The 18,210-nt window shown below is 43.7% G+C and overlaps 1 protein-coding gene across 1 annotated transcript; it reads right to left on the reverse strand.

Moving 5' to 3' along the window:
* Nucleotides 1–342: 342 nt before the first annotated feature.
* Nucleotides 343–14,311, reverse strand: LOC115648864 (sulfotransferase 6B1-like). The gene is made up of 8 exons (XM_030557115.1): nucleotides 14,083–14,311; nucleotides 10,526–10,647; nucleotides 8,118–8,207; nucleotides 6,987–7,113; nucleotides 3,520–3,614; nucleotides 2,669–2,824; nucleotide 2,359; nucleotides 343–2,163 (listed from the first exon to the last, which is right to left on the reverse strand). The coding sequence occupies exons 1-8, from the start codon at nucleotides 14,276–14,278 to the stop codon at nucleotides 2,033–2,035; spliced, it is 918 nt and encodes a 305-aa protein (XP_030412975.1). The 5' UTR covers nucleotides 14,279–14,311; the 3' UTR covers nucleotides 343–2,032.
* Between the last annotated feature and the right edge of the window lie 3,899 nt (nucleotides 14,312–18,210).

An 18,210-nucleotide genomic window follows, 5' to 3' on the forward strand; every position in this document is an offset into this window, starting at 1 on the left:
ACAGTGGGAATGAGAAGGCCTAAGAAAGCAAAGGGGCTCCAACCAAATACATGGAGACTTGTTGGAAAGAGGAAGGAATTAAAGAAGAGAATTCAGCAGGAACAAGCATTGTTCTACAACAAAAATATGTGGTCAAAGACAAGCAAGACAAGCTGAGGAGGTGTACAGAAAACTTTTTCTAGTATCTAAATGACTGACATCACAATTCTCAAACAGTTGTGGCATTGTGAAGACATGAGATGATAGGATTTTAAACCACAGAGGAATGACAAGGAGTCTGGTGGATGGAACATTTTTAATTTGTGTTCAGCCAGCCAGAACCACAACATACACTGATAGATGTGAAGAAATAGTGGATTTACCTATATTGCTAGAAGTAATCATCTTTGAAGAAATAACTGAGGCCATAAACCAACTGAAGAGTGGTAAAGCACCAGGCTATAATAAAACAGATGCTGAAATGTTAAAAGCTGAAAAGAAAGTGATTTGAATTACATGTGAAGGTTGTACAGAATGGTTTGGGAAAAGCAGATGTATTCTAAAGATTGGCGAAGAGGCGTTATCTGTATAATCCCTGAAAAGTGGAACCAGTTTATTTGTGATAACTGGAGAAGAGCGACACTCCTATCTGTACCTGAAAAAGTGTTTTGCATTATCATTTTGAATAGGATGAAATGGTTGTTGAAAAATATTCAGGAAAGAACAGGCTAGATTTCAATAAGGAGTTATGTTCAAATCAGATTTTTCACCTTGAGAAGACTTATTGAGAAAGGCTTAGAATACCAGCAGAAAACAGTTTTAGATTGCATTGATTTTATTAAAGGATTTGATAGTGTCCATAAAGAAGGCCTTTGGAAGATCTGGACACATTTCAGTATAGATTACTGTCTGTCCTGGTTCTGTCTGCAGACGTGGCCTACAAAGTTTTTACCAAATTAGCAAAGAAATGAAATGGTTTAAGATTATTATTGATGTAATGCAAGGTTGCATACTACCATCACTTCTCTTCTGAACTTCCTTTTTGTGATGAGAAGAGTGATGGTTGTTGTTAACGATATTGTTGTTCTTTGAGCAAGAGATAAGCTGGAGAACCTTGATTTAACAGATGACAGTCATCCTGGATACCAGCATGGATGGAATGAAAAGATTTGTTATGAGCATAAAAGCCGAAGCTGCCTAAGTGGGACTTGGTATCTGTATGCAGAAGTCCAAGATTATGTATATAGGAGAGAATACTGTCAACAATGGCAGATGTGTAATTGATGAGGAAAAATACAGAAGAGTTGATGACTGTTTATCTTGGAAATACAATATCTTCTAATGGCTAGCTTACTAAAGAAGTGAAGGAAAGAATTGGCAAAGCAAGTGAATAATTTTCTCATTTGTCAAAGATCTGGAAAAGTAAGAAGATACAGCTACACACTGAAATGAGATTGTACAATGCTATTATCCTTCCAACACTACTGTAAGTGTCAGAAATGCAGCAGATGTTGGAATACACAAACAGAAAGATGAATGCATTTCACCAGCTTTGTTTGAGAAGAATTTTGGAAACTCATTGGTTACACAATGTCTCCCATGTAAGTATTGTACGGCACGAGTCAACAGACTGTGGACTCAGTTAAACATAGATGACTATGGTGGTTTGGCAATGTCATCAAGCTGCCTCAAGGCAGAAGCACAAGGTATATCTTAGCTGTGTCTACACCGGATCTTCGTTGACAAAACTTTTGTTGTTCAGGGGTGTTAAAAACACACACACCCCCGAACGACAAAAGTTTTGCCAACGAAAAGTGCTGGTGTAAACAGCGCTTTGTTGGCAGGAGCGCTCTCCTACCAACAAAGCTGCTGCCGCTTGTTGGGGGTGGAATTTTTGGCAGCAGGAGAGCTCTCTCCTGGTTGTTTTTTGGGTTTTTTGTGCAAATCCTTGCGTGAAAGTCTAATTATTTTAATCTCTGCATTCTCAAACAAAAGGTAGTAAAACAGATGATGTTTCTGAGTAAATGCTAATGTCATTCTGATATTCAAAGATTTAGCATTTGCAGTATTTATCATATTTTAGCCTGGCTCCAAGTTTTGTTCCTGCTAAACATTCTTCAAATTTGGCATCCATTTCTTGGCTTTGAGCCTCAGTGAACCAATTCTTCCAATCTCCAACAGTACCTGCAAAAGAACAATGGAATAAACTAATAACTATTCCTGGAAGTATAAGATCACGTCAGGTAGAGGTAGGTAACAATGAAAAGCTGACATAAACAGTTGGAATGACTGAACTTATTGTCACATTTCAAATCAATATGAGGCTTGAAATCTTTATGAATGGGGATGGTGTTCTTAAAATTGTAGGTTAAAGAAAACCCTTTGCACTACATTTTGCAGGTATAGATGCATGCACCTTTTATAACCAAGGGATTTTCCACAGAACTAATATTTTGAAAGAACAGCATTCTGTGCCTGAGTGATCATCTAGCTAGGGATGTCCACTTTCAAGAGAAGAAAATTCATTATCAGCTACGAATTAAACACATTAATTCTGCCTTTGGGAGCTCCTGAAAAGGTCACAACAGTCATGTATCTTATCAAGTCTTTTAAATGTTAATTAGCTCCCATGACCAATTTGGATACCTGCTCTAAACTCTGTGATTATCATTACTCTGTATAAATGTACCTTTTCTGAAAAGATGGAACCTAATTTGCCATGTGTTTCTTGGGATTTACTGCTCATTGATTCGAATGTGGCATTCTCTGCAGTAGACTGAATCTTCTCCTCAGGCAGAGAGAACCCCAAAAATTCAGCTATTTGTTTCACTCCTCCAAGTAAGTTCTGAAAAACAAGAATGTGATAAGAGTTATGTATGAGTTAAAGCAAACATGTCAGACATTTTCCCTCTATCTTGTCAAATGAATGTAGTTGATAATATTCTCATCCATACAAAGGGCAGAACATTAGAGGAATATATTAAGTTCAGCAGCAGGAGGTTGCAGGAATGGTGGTTACTTTTGATAAGATTTTGGAATGTGCCTCCCTTGCCCAAATGGCAATGTGTTAAGTGAATGCTCTCAATCTTCTGCATGGATCTCTTTCTATTAGTATTCATTACTACTGATAGCATTTATCTAGCCGCATCAATTAGTATTGTTCTATATAAGCACTGGCATTATTTAATTTACCGTTTAAGATCTTCAAACTGCAAACATGGACATGCATAACTTTAAGCATGTGAACTGTCTCACTGAAGTCAATGGGACTACTCTCATGCATGTGCTTAATGTTGCAGGATCAAGGCTTTCGTGCTTGAGAAGGGAATTGGGCTGCAGATAGAAGGACTAGTAGCCAGCGGGAAAACAGGCTGCAACATCATATACCTGGTCTTTTCACAATAAGGTTTTGCCTGGGACAAAATGAAAACTGGATGGGACAAGATGCTTGAGAATATACTGAAGGGAGCAATTCTGTATCAGAACTGAGTACATGACCTAATAAGTCTTTTCTATTTTTAAATTTCTACACAAATTTACCTCTTTCATTTCTTCATATGTGATGATCATGATATTCTCTTCATCCATGTGTTTGTTCCAGGCAAGAGCATGGTCAAAATATGAGCTCCAGCAGACTAAAATGAAGTTAAGACAGGTCAAAAAACAGAAGATAATTTAAAGCAGGGGTCTCAAACTCAGTTTACCTTAGAGTCAGTGCCAGTGCTCAAATCCTCCCAGTGGGCCAATAATGTCATTCATGCTGCCCAGAACCCGCCCATCCCAACTCCACCACCCACCTACCTAAGGCTCTGGGAGGGAGTTTGGGTGGGGGAGGAGGTTTGTGGTAGGGGATTGGAGTGCAGGCTCTGGGAGGGAGTTTGGGTGCAGAAGGGGTGAGAGGTTGGGCTCTGGAAGGGAGTTTGGGTGGGGGAGGGGGTTTGGGGTGCAAGCTCTGGAATGGAGTTTGGGTGCTGAGTGCAGGCTCTGGGCTGAGGCAGGGGATGGGGGTGCAGTTTCAGGCACTGGGAGGGAGTTTGGGGGTGGGAAGGGGTGTGTCGGAAGGGAGGGTGCAGGCTCTGGGAGGGAGTTTGGGGGAGGGGAGGTATGGGGAGCAGGTGCAGACTCTGAGAGGGAGTTTGATGGCTGGGGGGTGTGAGGAGGAGGTGCAGGCTCTGGGAGGCAGTTTGGGGGAGGGAGGGTGTATGGGGAAGGGGTGCAGGCTCTGGGGAGTTTGGGCGTGGGAGGGGGTGGGGGTGCAGGCTCTGGGATGGGGTCAGAGGGTGTGGCACTTACCTGGGGCTCCAAGGCGGGGCGGAGGGCCTCTGCACGCTGTTGCCCCCAGGCACCCCCCCCAACTTCCCATTGGCTGCAGGGGCTCTCGGGGCGGGGGCAGCGTGCTGAGGCACAGCCCCGCCAGGGTCCACAGGGAGGGACTGGCAGCCACGTGGAGCGAGCTCAGGAAGCCACTCAGCTCCGCTGCACTGCTGGTGGTGGGCAAGGCCCTAGGCCATTTTAAATCATGCGGGGGGACATGCGGGGTGAGGAGCGCCCAGGGACAGCAGGCAGGGCCAAGGGAGAGACATGGCCCCAAAATTGCTGGGAAAGTTCTCAGGCCGCAGATGGACTGTGGGCTGGGACTTTGAGAACCCTGATTTAAAGTATATTTAAATGGCCCCAAGATGAAATGTCCAGGCTAACTTCAATATAAAGTCCTGGAGAGCTTAGATCTTCTAATCCTTCAGTTCTGCTTGTAGTCCTTCTCTGTATTTTAGGGTTTTTTTTTTTGGCAGATATTATTTTGGAAGTCATTCACTCCAGACTTGACTTTTCACTTTCTTCTTCCAACTATTGTTTCATAATCAAGCTATACAGTTTCTACATGATAAGTTTTAAAAAAATCTGTTTACAATAAATTAATTCTTGAATACATTTTGTAGTAATCAGTAACACAGCCATGTGTGTATATTCAATCTATCACATAACCAGGCTAAAAAATAACTCCAACAACACAGATTTAAGTCCTGCAAACACTCACCATATGAATAATTTTCTTTACTTTAGTGGAATTATTAACGTGAGTAAATTTTACTTATATGCCTAAGTGTTTGCAGGAGTAGGCCCTTACAAAATATTGACAATTAGTTTCTACAACAATTGTTTACTAGAATATGGCACAGATGCTTTGCTGTATTAAATTTCCTTCTTTTGCTGCAGGGGCTGTCAGGCATCTTATGGTTATGGTTCCCTGATTCCCTGCCCAGCTCAGACCTGGCTCCAAGGTAACTTCAAGCAGCCTAGAGGCTACTCTAACCTTTGGTAAGTGGCAAGATCCACAAAGAACTATTCATCAGTTAAGATTAGTCTCTTGACACCCCCCCATGCCGGTTATAGCGGCAGAATAGTACAAGAATCAAGTATGCCAGCTTTGTGTCCATGGAGAGCTCTCCTACATGAGGGGATTTCTCAGCTGGCCAGATCCAGCTGATTTTTGGCCTCTTTCATGACAGAACTGCACAAAAAGGGGTGAAATAAAGAGACTTTGTTTATATTGTACATGGACACTGTACTGTACTGTCAGCAGCTTCTCAAAATCCCTGAAATGCACCTCAGTGTCTGAGTAGCTAGTATGACACAGAGGTTGGCTCAATATTTTGCTAAAATGCAGTTCTCTGCAAAATGAGTATGTAAAACAAGGCATCCTCTTACTAAACAGCTCTTGCTTCCCTGAGTGCATACAGTGCCCTCTCTGCTTACTTTAGGAAATAAAAAGCATCTTTAACGCTTTTCACTCCTTTTAACTCTGCCAAATCAGCACAGTTAGGAGAGTACAAGCTAGAATCTATTCCATCTTGTGCTTCACCATCATAGCATCAAAATAGCTTGCCAAATTGGAATGACAGGCCAGTGGGGTTGTACAGATGTTACTAAGAGTACAGTTTGGCCTGCAGAGTCCTTATCACTGGCGGCGGTGTTGAAGAAGGAAAGAGCCCAGCTTGATTCACAAATCCCCGATGGAATTTGAGGAGCTGGCAGTTACATAAAACATTGTTTATTTATAAGCCTAGCACTTCTGATCTGGAAGTAATAAAGAAATGTGCATAAAATCCACTATGCCATTTTTACAGTCTCTTTTCCCCTTTACACAAGAACTTCATTTGAAATACCTGGTTCTTCAGTTTACAGAAAGGGGTTGATGTAGGTCAGTTGTAGCTCAAACTTCTACTCAATTATAAATAAAGGGCCAAATTTTCAGAAGTGCCTAAGAGACTTAGAAAATCTAAATCCTATTTTCAAAAGTGATTGATAGTATGGGCAGAAAGGTGCCTGGTGGAATTTTCAAAAGTGCTTGAAGTCTATGGGAATTAGGTACCTAGGTGCTTTTAGAAATCTCACTAGGCATCTATCTACATTTTTAGGCACTTATATGCCTTTAAAAATATGGCCTTTAGGTGATTCTCACTGAAAGTCAATGAGGGTTAGACTTCTAAGTCACTATACTTTTAAAATTTTTACCCTAAACCTTTATTTTGAGTTGATCTAAAATGTGTACCCCTGCTCAGAGATGCAAATGAAAGCAAGAGAAAAAAGGAGCTGAGAACAAAGGGGGAGACGCTCACTCAGAAATCCAGTTGTTAAGTTGCAAAATCACAAGAAGGATAATGCCTTGCAGAAAGAAAAGGAAAGCTGCAGTTTACCCTTTGTGTGCTGTGGATGAAGTAGAATTCCTGCATACTGCCCCATCCTGACCATTTGAATGTCTCCATAGCAATACTCCCAGTGCTGAGCATTGCTCAGGGTTGAAGAAGAAAGCAGCACCTTCAACTCCTCAGCACCAGGTCCCCGGCCTCCCCAACCCAGATCTTTAATTTGAATCCATTTCAGATTAATTTTAATCTGATGATCCCAGATTTCCTTTCTGGACCGCAGACCAAAGAAGAATTGAGAACATAGTACTAGACTGTTTATAAATGCCACTGAGAAACATTACAAAGATCTAATAACTGTACCTTCTCCACTCATGAACTTCTGAAAGAACTCATCCCAGGAGCTGACATTTGGAAGCACAGGATTTTTCTCGTAGAAGTGGTAATAGGATACAGCTGCATCTTTTGGATTTCGAAATACCACTAGTACCTTTTAAAATAGCAAAGGCAAATGAGTCTTCTGTATTTTAAGGTAACCTTTGATCACAAGGGTCCTGCATTAAAAATATATCAGCTCTTACAGGAACTGAAATTTGGAAAGTGAGGCCCCAATCCTGCAAACTGATTTGCATGGGAAGACCTTACACCTGCTTGGAGCCCCCATGCTTTTGGGGTGGGGAGCCTCCAGGGAACAATAAGGGCTATCCCATACAGATCACCTTGCAGGGCTGGGATCTAAGATTCGATGTCTTTGTGTGAATTACAAACAACAATCGGTAAAAACTGAATTCCACTTTTATAATGAAAGATATCAGATTGTGGGATCTGAAAAAGCAAAGCAGAGAACTAGAGCTGGTTGGGAAATTTTCAGTTAAAGGTTTTTTCACCAGAAAATGCTGACTGGCAGAGAAAGAGGGAGGGAAAAAGAGGCATACACACACACACATATCCCAGAATAGCCAAAATCTCAACAGTTAGAGTAGTGGTCCCCAACCGTTTTGTCTTGAGGACACCAGACGAAGGACCGTAGTGGCAGTGGAGCATCCGCCAAAATGCCGCTGAATCTCTGTGGCATTTCAACGGCAATGCCTCTCGATGACACTGCTTGTCAGCGGCAAGCAGCATCATCGAAAGGCATCGCCGCTGAAATTCGGTGGCATTTCGGCAGATGTTCCACTGCCGGCTAGGATGCAGGCACATTTAGATGCCCCCGTGGGCACCGCGTTGGGGACCCCTGAGTTAGAGCATTAACCTAGAACATAAGAGACCCAGGTTCAAGTCCTTGCTCTCTCTCTCTCTGGTTTTTCACAAAAAGATTCAAATGTTCTTGGTTACATCCCAATGCTGAACAAAACCAAATGCTGAAACCTTGAATTTTTTTGTGAAACGGAGTTCCTGTTTTCCAGGCAATCCTATAGAGAACTTCTGCAAAGGGAAAACTGGGAGTTGCTTAGAAAGTGGGTAATATCAAACATTATTGAAATGCTCACTTACCTTTGCTTTAGTTCCAAAAACAGCCTTGGGAATATTATCATAGTGGAGATGTGTGACAAAAACACGTGGTGAAGGAAAACTTTTTATTTTCTACATCAAAACAAAAAGTACATGTAAAAAAAGGGAACCACAACATTTCTACCTCAAATATGTTGACAATTTACAATATGTATACATTTGCTCTAAACATCTATTTTGTATGGAAAGAGATTTTATTGGTAATTGTTAAATTGCAGTCGTTCTTTTTGGTTGTTCTCGTCCTTCATGATGTCATCTAGATGGTACTGTTATTAAGGCCTAATTTCTGCAAAACTCTATCATTTTTTCAGATTTCAAAATCATCCCAAAGCAAGTAGCATAGGGAGGCCAGAGAGCTAAAGAAAGAAAGCTATTTGCATTGTTCTTGCTGTTAGTTCACTATTATTAAAATAAAGGCCTAGCTTTTGTGCCATTTTATGTGGCAATATTTAGGCCCAAAGCAAAAGAAAAAGAGCATGCACCAGTGGCTGCCACTGCAGAAAACACACGTACAAACACAGAGGGACTCCATACCCTCTGCACTGTAGATAAGAGTTCCAGAGTACATCATGGAAGAGATAAGCATGAGAAGTGAATTTTCTCATGTAGTAAACTGGAGAACAACAGGCTATATTGGCTACTCCCTTGTATCTTGTAGTAGCCACTGCTTTCCTGCTGTGCACCAGCTCCTCCTGTTTAGGGACTTTCCCTTAGACCTTGTCTACACAGGCAAGTTTCTGCGCAGTAAAGCAGCTTTCTGCGTTGTAACTCCTGAGGTGTACACACTGCCAAGCCACTTGGTGCGCAGAAACTGCGCAGTTGCAGTGCTGTAAAAAAAACCCAGCCCAATGAGAGACATACAGCTTTCTGCACCGGGGGTACAGTGCTGTGGTGCCAGTGTAGACATCCTGGTCGATTCCAGCGCTGCAACTGACCTCCAGGAGGTGTCCTACAATGCCTATTCTCACTTCTCTGGTCATCAGTTTGAACTCTACTGCCCTGGCCGCAAGTGACTAATCATCATCATCCGCACGCCTTAAATTCCTTGGGAATTCTGAAAGTCCCCTTCCTGTTTGCTTGGTGATGCATGCAGTGGTCTCAGTCACACTCCTCTTGCCATTGTAGTTTAAGGAATAACTCCACTGCCACTCATGACATGTTAGTTAGAGCAAGCAGCATATTGGTCAACAGTGTGGGATCCATTCTTGCAGACCGAAGAGGCAGAGCATGCAGTACACAAACATTTGAAAGATGGTCCCAAATGCAGATGGAAGCACAGAGATTGCTGGGATGCAAAGCAATGCATTGGGACAGGACCCAAGATTCCCCGTGTCCCACTCCACCTTCCCACAACTCTTAGTGGTAGAAGAGGAAGAGATGCTCTGTGGGATAGCTGCCCAGACTGCAGCACCCCAAATACCGCTGCAAGTGCCGCAAGTGTGAACATGCTATTACGCAGGCAGCTGACAGTGTGAACACACAACAGCGGTTCCCCTTCAGCCATCTCTAAGCGGCACTGTAACTGCTGGCACTGTACCTCTGCCAATGTAGACATACCCTTAGTCCTGCAACACTGTCTCAGATTTTACTCAGGTTTGCTCCATTGCTATCAGCCCATATGATGTCTTAACTGAGGTTCTTAAATATTTTCAAACGCAAATGAATTAAGTCTCACAGCATCTCTGTGACAAAAACAAATAATATCTCTGTTTTACAAATGAGGAAACTGAAAAGGAGAGATTAAATGTCTCGCCTGAAGCCAGACACAGAGCTGTGATTAGAGATCTTCTAACTCTGACTCCCAATCTTGTGCATTACTTATAAAACCACCTAACGAAAAATAACAGTCCATCAGGTGTTACTACTCTTGGTTTGCAGTGATAACATTACACACACACACAGAGCCATATGCACTGTTAGAGTCACACATTCTCTTGATCCCGCAAAGATTTAGGCATATGCTTAACTTCACCTTGGAAAAGTCACACCTTAAACTAGGATAGACAGAAATCAGGGATAATCAACTAATGATTTCATTAAACTTTTCTTTTCAAAACATTTTTTAAATATTGCACTCAAAATCTACACTAAGCATTTGAAATTCTAATATAGCAGTATGAGGTCCAGATTAGAGTTAAAATTAACTTCTGTTCTTTTAGTACACAAAAGTCAATTTCATTTCAAAACACATTTTGTTTCCTGTGTTTCTATATTTTATAATATATTCCCACGTACAAAAAGTAATTGAGAGAATTAACTTCAAATTACTTGATGTGTAAGTATATATCCTATTTGTAATGTGTTTTGTACTTATAGGAGATATTGTAAAATAGACATTTAAAAAAATACTATATGCTAAAAATAAGCTTTATGAATAAGTCCATGCTGACCTGAAATTTTTCTGGAACTCCAAATTCAAGCAGTGGCGAATGCTCTGTTGGTGGTACCTCCTCCTTATTCTTTAAAACTGCAGATGTTAAGTCATTTAAAATGTGTTTAACCCAAGTTGTTCCTGAAACACAAAATAACTGTTAGAAGGAAACAAGTAGGAATTTCAGAACTGTAGCCTGTTAAATATCTAGCATAACTTTCTAAAGAGTCATTATACTAGTCCTGCATATAATTTGCAGGTGTTCCATATAACATGTAACAGTTGTAGGTACATAATTTTCAGACAGAAGTATGATTTTTACATTGTGTGTCTCTTAATGCAACATTGGAGGTGAGAACGAAATCCTGTACTTCGGCAATTATAAGTTAAGTTCATATCCCCTGAACAATTGTACTTTATTTACATTGCCTATGTGCATATAATGGCAACCCTTGTAAGCACTTCAAGGCTGCTGCTTCTGCGACATACAGCTTGTGAACAAAGTGTAAGGATATGGCACCCATAGCCTGGGTCAACTGAATCTCAAGGCCTAGATCAACTGAATAAGGCTTGTGGAGCTAAAATGTCTGGGTTCAGGGGAGCCTGAGCTCTGAAACCCCACAATGAGGGAAGGTCTCAGAGCCTGGGTCGAGCCCAAGCACAAATATCTATACTGCCATAGGTGCCGACTTCACGGGTGCTCCAAGTCTGGAGCACCCAGGGGGAAAAGTTGGTGGGTGCTCTGCACCCACCAGCAGCTAAGCTAAGCTTCCCTCTCACCTCCCACCCCACCTCCTCCTCCCCTAAGCACGCCATGTCCCCACTCCTTTGCCCACCTCCCTGTTTCCCACCCAGCCACCGCCAAACAGCTGTGGCGCTGTTCTGCACATTCTGCCAGGAACGTGGCATGTTCAGGGAAGGAGGAGGGGAGGAGGTAGGGCCAGGGCAGGGATTTGGGGAACGGGTTGGAATGTGTTCGGGTAAGAGGCGGAGTTTGGGTGGGACCGGAGACAGACGGAAGTGGGGAGGTCAAGCATCCTCGGAAAGAGGGGAAGTCAGCACCTAAGTATACTGCTGTTTTTAGCTCCATGTCCAAAGTCCTGCAAGCCTGAATCAATTTACTTGGGCTCTGAGACTTGGTGCAGTGGGTCTTTTACTGCAGTGTAGAAGCACCAATTGCAGCTCAGACTCTGTTGCTACACAGAATTCTCCTTCATGGGGAAGGAGGAGGGCATTTTTGTTGCAAGACTGAAGAACAGAGAAGTGAAGATAACTGATTAAGAGGTTTCCCTGTAACATCCTCAAACTGCCACCTGTTTTCTCTATTGACCCAGTCAGCTCAACTACTTCACATATGCTTCCTTTTGGTTTGACAGGGAAGAGTACAGCACAAGCTGTGCTCAGGAGTAGCTATCTGTGGCAAAAAAGAGTATTACTGGGAGAGGAAGGGCTTTGTCCAAAGATCATGTGATCCTCTCAAGGGTACTATCATGAGTGGTGGGAGATCCCAGCTCAAGTCCCTTCAGCTCATCAGGAAGAGCAGGAAATTCATCTGGGAATCTCTCATATCCCAGGTGAGTATCCTAAACACTAGGCTAAAGATTCATAGATTCCAAGAGTCCAGAAGGGACCATTGTGATTATCTAGTCTGATCTCCTGTATAACACAGGACATAAACATCCCCCAGATAATTCCTAGAACATATATTTTAGGAAAACATAATATGTCCCCCTCCTCCTCCCCAAAGTCATTTTGTGCAGAGTTAGTCTCCCTCTGAGTACACCTACTGGATCAGGCCCTACAGATGAGATAGCTGGGGCAGTGCCTATCTGCCTCTGGCTTGAAGGCTGTGGTGGGGCTTAGGTGTGAGGTAGGCATCAGTGTATTTGCCCAGAGGAAGAAACATAGGTGTCTAGGAGACTTTTACAGCAAAAATGTAGGTGATGAGTACATTCAGTTGTCACTGAGGATTTGTAAATTGGAGTGATGCCTAAAACTAGAATTTTGGTGCCTAAGTCTGGAGTTTGCGCATCTACATTCCTTTGTGGATCTGAGCCAAACAGACACCAACCTGTTACCAAGTATTTTGAAAAAAATCATCAGCCTTGGGCTGAGAACAACTTTGATAAGGGTATTGAATGGCATGTATCCCCCAAAAGTGGTGCTATTGCACCCTTAACCTAATGGTGCATGAGGGGGGAGATTCTGCCAAGCAGGACCACGAGTTGGAACATGAGGGTTAAATCCCATCTTTGGTTTTGGTATCCCAGGTGGGAGTCTCCCCCACAGCCAAGGCAATAAGGAGCCTAATTAAGCTCACACTCATAAAAAAGCAGAGGGCTGATTTATTTTCACAAGAAAGGGAGACTGGGTTTTGCTAACAAACACCAGGACAGTGCGCTCTGGAGGTATCAGAAAGGCCTTTCCTGTTTCCTTACAGTTTACTGTTAAACTATATTAAGGGAATATGACCATGGATATTCCTGATTTGTGTTATTTTGGCTGAATAAGAACCCTATAAATAAATTGAAAATCTCTCAATTTATTTTACCTGGATTACCCATGAACTGTCTCTGCAATTGCTCAGCCTATGGTTCTGCCAGAAAAAAAACTTTCAGCTCCAAGAATAGTTTTATTTAGTAAATGGCGTTATAATCTAAGTGCTTTCTCATTCCTGCCTACACACTGCAAGGCCAACAGTATAATTTATTTTTTTATAGATCTCTGGTTAAATTTCCTATATAACTTGAATGGAGATCACCTATTAGTCAATCAGATTCCTTTTGGGTTTGCTCAGAAGAATCTTTCTCTTCTCCTGCATCAAGTAAACTCCTTTCTTCCTTCAGAGCCCTCTTCAAAACATATCTCCTATAATGTCTTTCCTTGTAGGATCCTATTCCCATCTTAAGTTCATACCATCTCTTACAGTGGGATTTTCAAAAGTGCTTAGCATTGGCCTATCTTTACACCCACTGACTACAAAGGGAGCAGAATTAGGCTAGCGCGGATTGCTTCTGAAAATCCCATCCTTTGTGACCTGTGTGTGAACTGTCTTGTCTGTGTCTGTTCTAAACTAGTGGTGGGGACCATGCCTCCGTATACCTGTGTACAGCTCCCAAGCATGCCATTAGTGTGTTATTAACAAAATTTTGGGGCAGTTCAGATTCTGATCTGGCTCTGAATTCTGTGGACTGACCTCATCTCTTCATCTTCACCTTCACCATAATGCAGTACATATGCACAAAAAAGATGAATTACAGCAGCTATAGGAATCAAAGAGCTTAGAATACCCTGACAGTTGTGTATTTAAGATCTCCATAATCTTGCACGGTTATTTGTATTTAATTTACTACAGCCAGAAGCATGTCTGTCACGGCTAGATTAAACACATATCTGAAATTATAGAAGAGGAGAACACACAGCTCACTAGCACAGTGCTTCCCTGTGACAAATAAGGATTTACTGCATGTAGCATTTGAATTTCAGTGCTTTTCTGCATTCTTAGAAAATAATCACATGTATTTGACATCTAAGTACTTTTTCTTTTAATTTTGCACCAAAAAAATCCAGACTTACCACATTTAGGATAAGCAACTAGGAACACATCATCTTTTCTAACTTCCATGATGTCCAATGCTTGGAAGGTCTCAGCACGACACAGCGCACTAGGGTATAGCACCCCCTTGTACGTGACCAGTAGCTCCTCAGGTTTTTTCCTTTTAGTGGCATCAAGAATTTTGTCTAGTTCCGTAACAGGGCTGTCCACAGCCATGGCTGGAGTTTGCTTTGCCTTTTGCCAGACTCTGCCCTTTAACTATATCTCTTGTTCTCTTTGTGGGGTAGGAGGGAGGAGGAGGCTGATGAGGAACTCTGACATATGAACTCACTGGCTTATCTGTTGCCTCACCCAGTTTCTATTGCCCAATGAGGGAAATCACAACTAAGAGAAGTCTTGCATTACAAGTTCCTGGTGTGAACTCTTGGTCATGAACTGTAACTGATTTCAGCCAGTGTTGACGATTACATTTAACTTCCACTTCTCTTTGGCATGAATTGTAATGGGAGAAGTGAAGAGAAACTGCTAGTGGGCAAAGGGGGAGAAACAAATTGTGCTTGTTCAGCCCCTCAGCCTCTATGGGGAATGATAACACTCTTTCACCTACCTAACACCCTGCTGTTAAGTTTCCACCTAAGGTAAACTGATCTCAAACAACCTGGGAGTTGCCAATGTAGAATCATGCTGCTGTTTGCGTGAGAACTAGAAGTTGCAGAACTGGATGAATCACCATAATAAGAGGACTGAAGAGATATGGCTTAACTGCTTCCAGTCATGCTTACAGGATTACAGTGATTTTACAACAGAGAGACTGGGATCTCTTCATAGTAAAGATTGTGCCTAACTTTTTCCTATAAGCCTAATACTGATAGCCAAGTTAGGGTTTTAGGTAAAACCGACAAAACAGCCCTCACTGTAAAGGCTGGATAGCCCAATATCTAATATTAACCCTCCACATAAAAATCTGTTACTGTCCACAAGGGACTCAACAAAGGAATCCAGTCAAGCCCATTCATCAGTATTCTTCAGAGACTCCACACTTCAGGTATAGGTCAGAAATCAACTTTATTATGGCCTTGGCTACACTGGAGAGTTGCAGCGCTGGTGGTGGCTTTACAGTGCTGCAACTCACTCACCATCCACACTTGCAAGGCACATACAGTGCTGTATCTCTCTGGCTACTGCGCTGGCTGTACTCCACCTCAGTCTGGGGAATAACAACTGCAGCACCGGTGATGCAGTGCCACTGTGGCCACCAAAAGCACTGTAATTGGCCTCCAGAGGTATTCGGAGGTATCCCAGAATGCCTGTTCGGCCACTCTGCTCATCAGTTCGAACTCTACTGCCCTGGCCTCAGGTGACCCACCCTTTAAATGCCCTGGGAATTTTAAAAATTCCCTTCCTGTTTGCTCAGCCAGGTGTGGAGTGCAATCAGTGAATGTTTCCAGGTGACCATGCCTCCACGCGCCAAATGAGCCCCAGCATGGAGCAATGGCAAGTTGCTGGACCTCATCAGTGTTTGCGGGGAGGAAGCTGCGCAGTCCCAGCTGTGCTCCAGCTGTAGGAATTACGATACCTATGGGCAAATATCAAGGGCCATCCTGGAAAGGGGCCATGACAGGGATGCCCTGCAGTGCAGGGTTAAACTGAAGGAGCTGCGGAGTGCCTATTGCAAAGCCCACAAGGGAAACCGTCGCTCTGGGGCTGCTCCCCCGACCTCCCCTTTTTACAAAGAGCTGGACGCAATACTTGGGTGTGACCCCACCACCAATCCAAGGACCACGATGGACACTTCAGAGCAGGGGGAGGAGGAGGGGGAAGAGGAAACCGAGAGTGAGGGTATTGGGGCGGGGGGGAGACACCCCGGAATCCCTGGAGGCATGCAGCTAGGAGCTTTTCTCAAGCCAGGAGGAAGGTAGCCAGTCGCAGCAGCCGGTACTTGGTGGAGGACAAACAGAGGAGTGGGTTCCCGGTAAGCGGCTTTTATTTTCAGGATGGAAATTTTTCGGAAGAGGAGGAAGGGTTAGGGCTGCATGCATGCATGCCTAGATGTGGAATAGCGCATTGATGTGATCTATCATGTCGTGGTAATCGGCCTCGGTAATCTCTTCAAAAGTTTCAGTCAGAGCGTGGGCAATGCGCTTGCGCAAGTTTATTGAGAGAGCCACTGTGATCCTTGTCCCAGTCAGGCTAACACGTCCGCACCACTGTGCCGCGAGGGGTGGAGGGACCATTGCAAGACACAGGCAAGCTGCATAGGGGCCAGGGTGGAATCCGCATTGCTGTAGAAGACCCTCCCGCACTTCCCAGGTGACCCACAGCAGCAAGATATCTTCCAGGATCAACTCCTGTGGAAAATGTTGGGATAGTGTTCAGTGTAGGTGCCCCCTGCAGCTGTTTGCTTTCCCCAATGCACAGAAACCCCGAGGACAGTACAGTCCTGAAGCAATCAGTCCCCCTTACTCACATTTTGGGGCTCCCGTGGGTTATGTGTGCTCTCTTTGGGATGGGAAAATTATGCTATTGTGAAGAATGTTACTCCTTAACTGTGTGGGAATAACTGTCTGGTATAAACAATGCGGCCTCTGTTAAGTGTTGTAATTTTTGCCTTTCCAGAAGCAACCTTGAGATCAAAGACTATAAAACCTCTGGAAGAAGCCGCGAAAATGCAAAGACGACCTGCTGCAAGCAGTTACGGAGCACTCTATCACAGAGAATCAAAAAGTGCAGGACTGGAGGGAAAGGGAAAGCAGGATCCGCCAGAAAAACGCAGCAGGCCAGGAAGAAAAGCACAAAGCAGCTGATAAGCATCCTGGCACGGCAAGTGGACTCTATCCAGGCCCTCGTAGCCATGCAGGCAGAGCACTATCGCCCCCACTACTCCCCTGTCCCAAAGCTCTTTCCCTTGTGCCCCAATGTCAGCTCAAAATCCCCTTCCCCAGCACCCAGGTTCTTACCACCACCAGCTGCCTCCAACACCTGTACGTTCACCAACCAGCCCTGAGAACTACGACCATTACCCTCTGCACTCAACCCCCATCACTATGCAGTATAGCCATCCTGAAGTGCAGCAGTCATTGCACAGGACATATACAAACCTGTGACGGTACTGTTCCCCACCCCACCCCCCTGCCCTTTTAGGTTCCCAAAAAATTGTGTGTCTGTCAATAAAGTAATTTTCTTTTCAATAAATGAATTCTTGGCTTTGAAAACAGTCTCTATTATTGCAGAAAGTCAAAAGATATCTTAGCCCAGGAAAGAAACAGGTACTGCAAATCAGCTTAGGAAACACAAATTCTTACTAACATTGTAACCACTGCACTTCACTCCCATGCAAGGCATCAAACATTACTGTTGGTTTTCAGCCTCAAATTCCTCCCTCAAGGCATCCCTAATCCTTGCATCCCTGTGCTGGGCCTCTCTAGTAGCCCTGCACTCTGGCTGTGCAAATTCAGCCTCCAGGCGTTGAACCTCAAAGGTCCATGCCTGACTGAATCTTTCACCCTTCCCTTCACAAATATTATGGAGGGTACAGCACGCGGATATAACCGTGCGCATGCTGCTTTCCCCCAAGTCTAGCTTCCCATACAGAGATCGCCAGTGCCCCTTTAAACGGCCAAAAGCACACTCCACAGTCATTCGGCACCGGCTCAGCCTGTAGTTGAACTGGTCCTTGCTCCTGTCAAGGTTCCCTGTGTACGGTTTCATGAGCCACTGCATTAATGGGTAAGCGGCGTCTCCAAGGATCACAATGGGCATTTCGACGTCCCCTACTGTGATCTTCCGGTCTGGGAAAAAAGTCCTGGCCTGCAGCTTCCTGAACAGGCCAGTGTTCTGAAAGATGCGTGCATCATGCACCTTTCCGGGCCAGCCTGTGTTAATGTCAGTGAAATGCCCACGGTGATCCACAAGCACTTGGAGAACCATGGAGAAATATCCCTTCCGATTAACGTTCTCGGATGCTAGGTAGGGTGGTGCCAGAATAGGAATATGCGTCCCATCTATTGCCCCTCCACAGTTAGGGAAACCCATTTGTGCAAAACCATCCACAATGTCCTGCACGTTCTCCAGAGTCACGGTTCTTCTTAGCAGGATGCAATTAATGGCCCTGCAAACTTGCATCAACACAATTCCAACGGTCGACTTTC

This window comes from Gopherus evgoodei, chromosome 3 (genome assembly GCF_007399415.2).
Source record: "Gopherus evgoodei ecotype Sinaloan lineage chromosome 3, rGopEvg1_v1.p, whole genome shotgun sequence".
Taxonomy (NCBI): domain Eukaryota; kingdom Metazoa; phylum Chordata; order Testudines; family Testudinidae; genus Gopherus; species Gopherus evgoodei.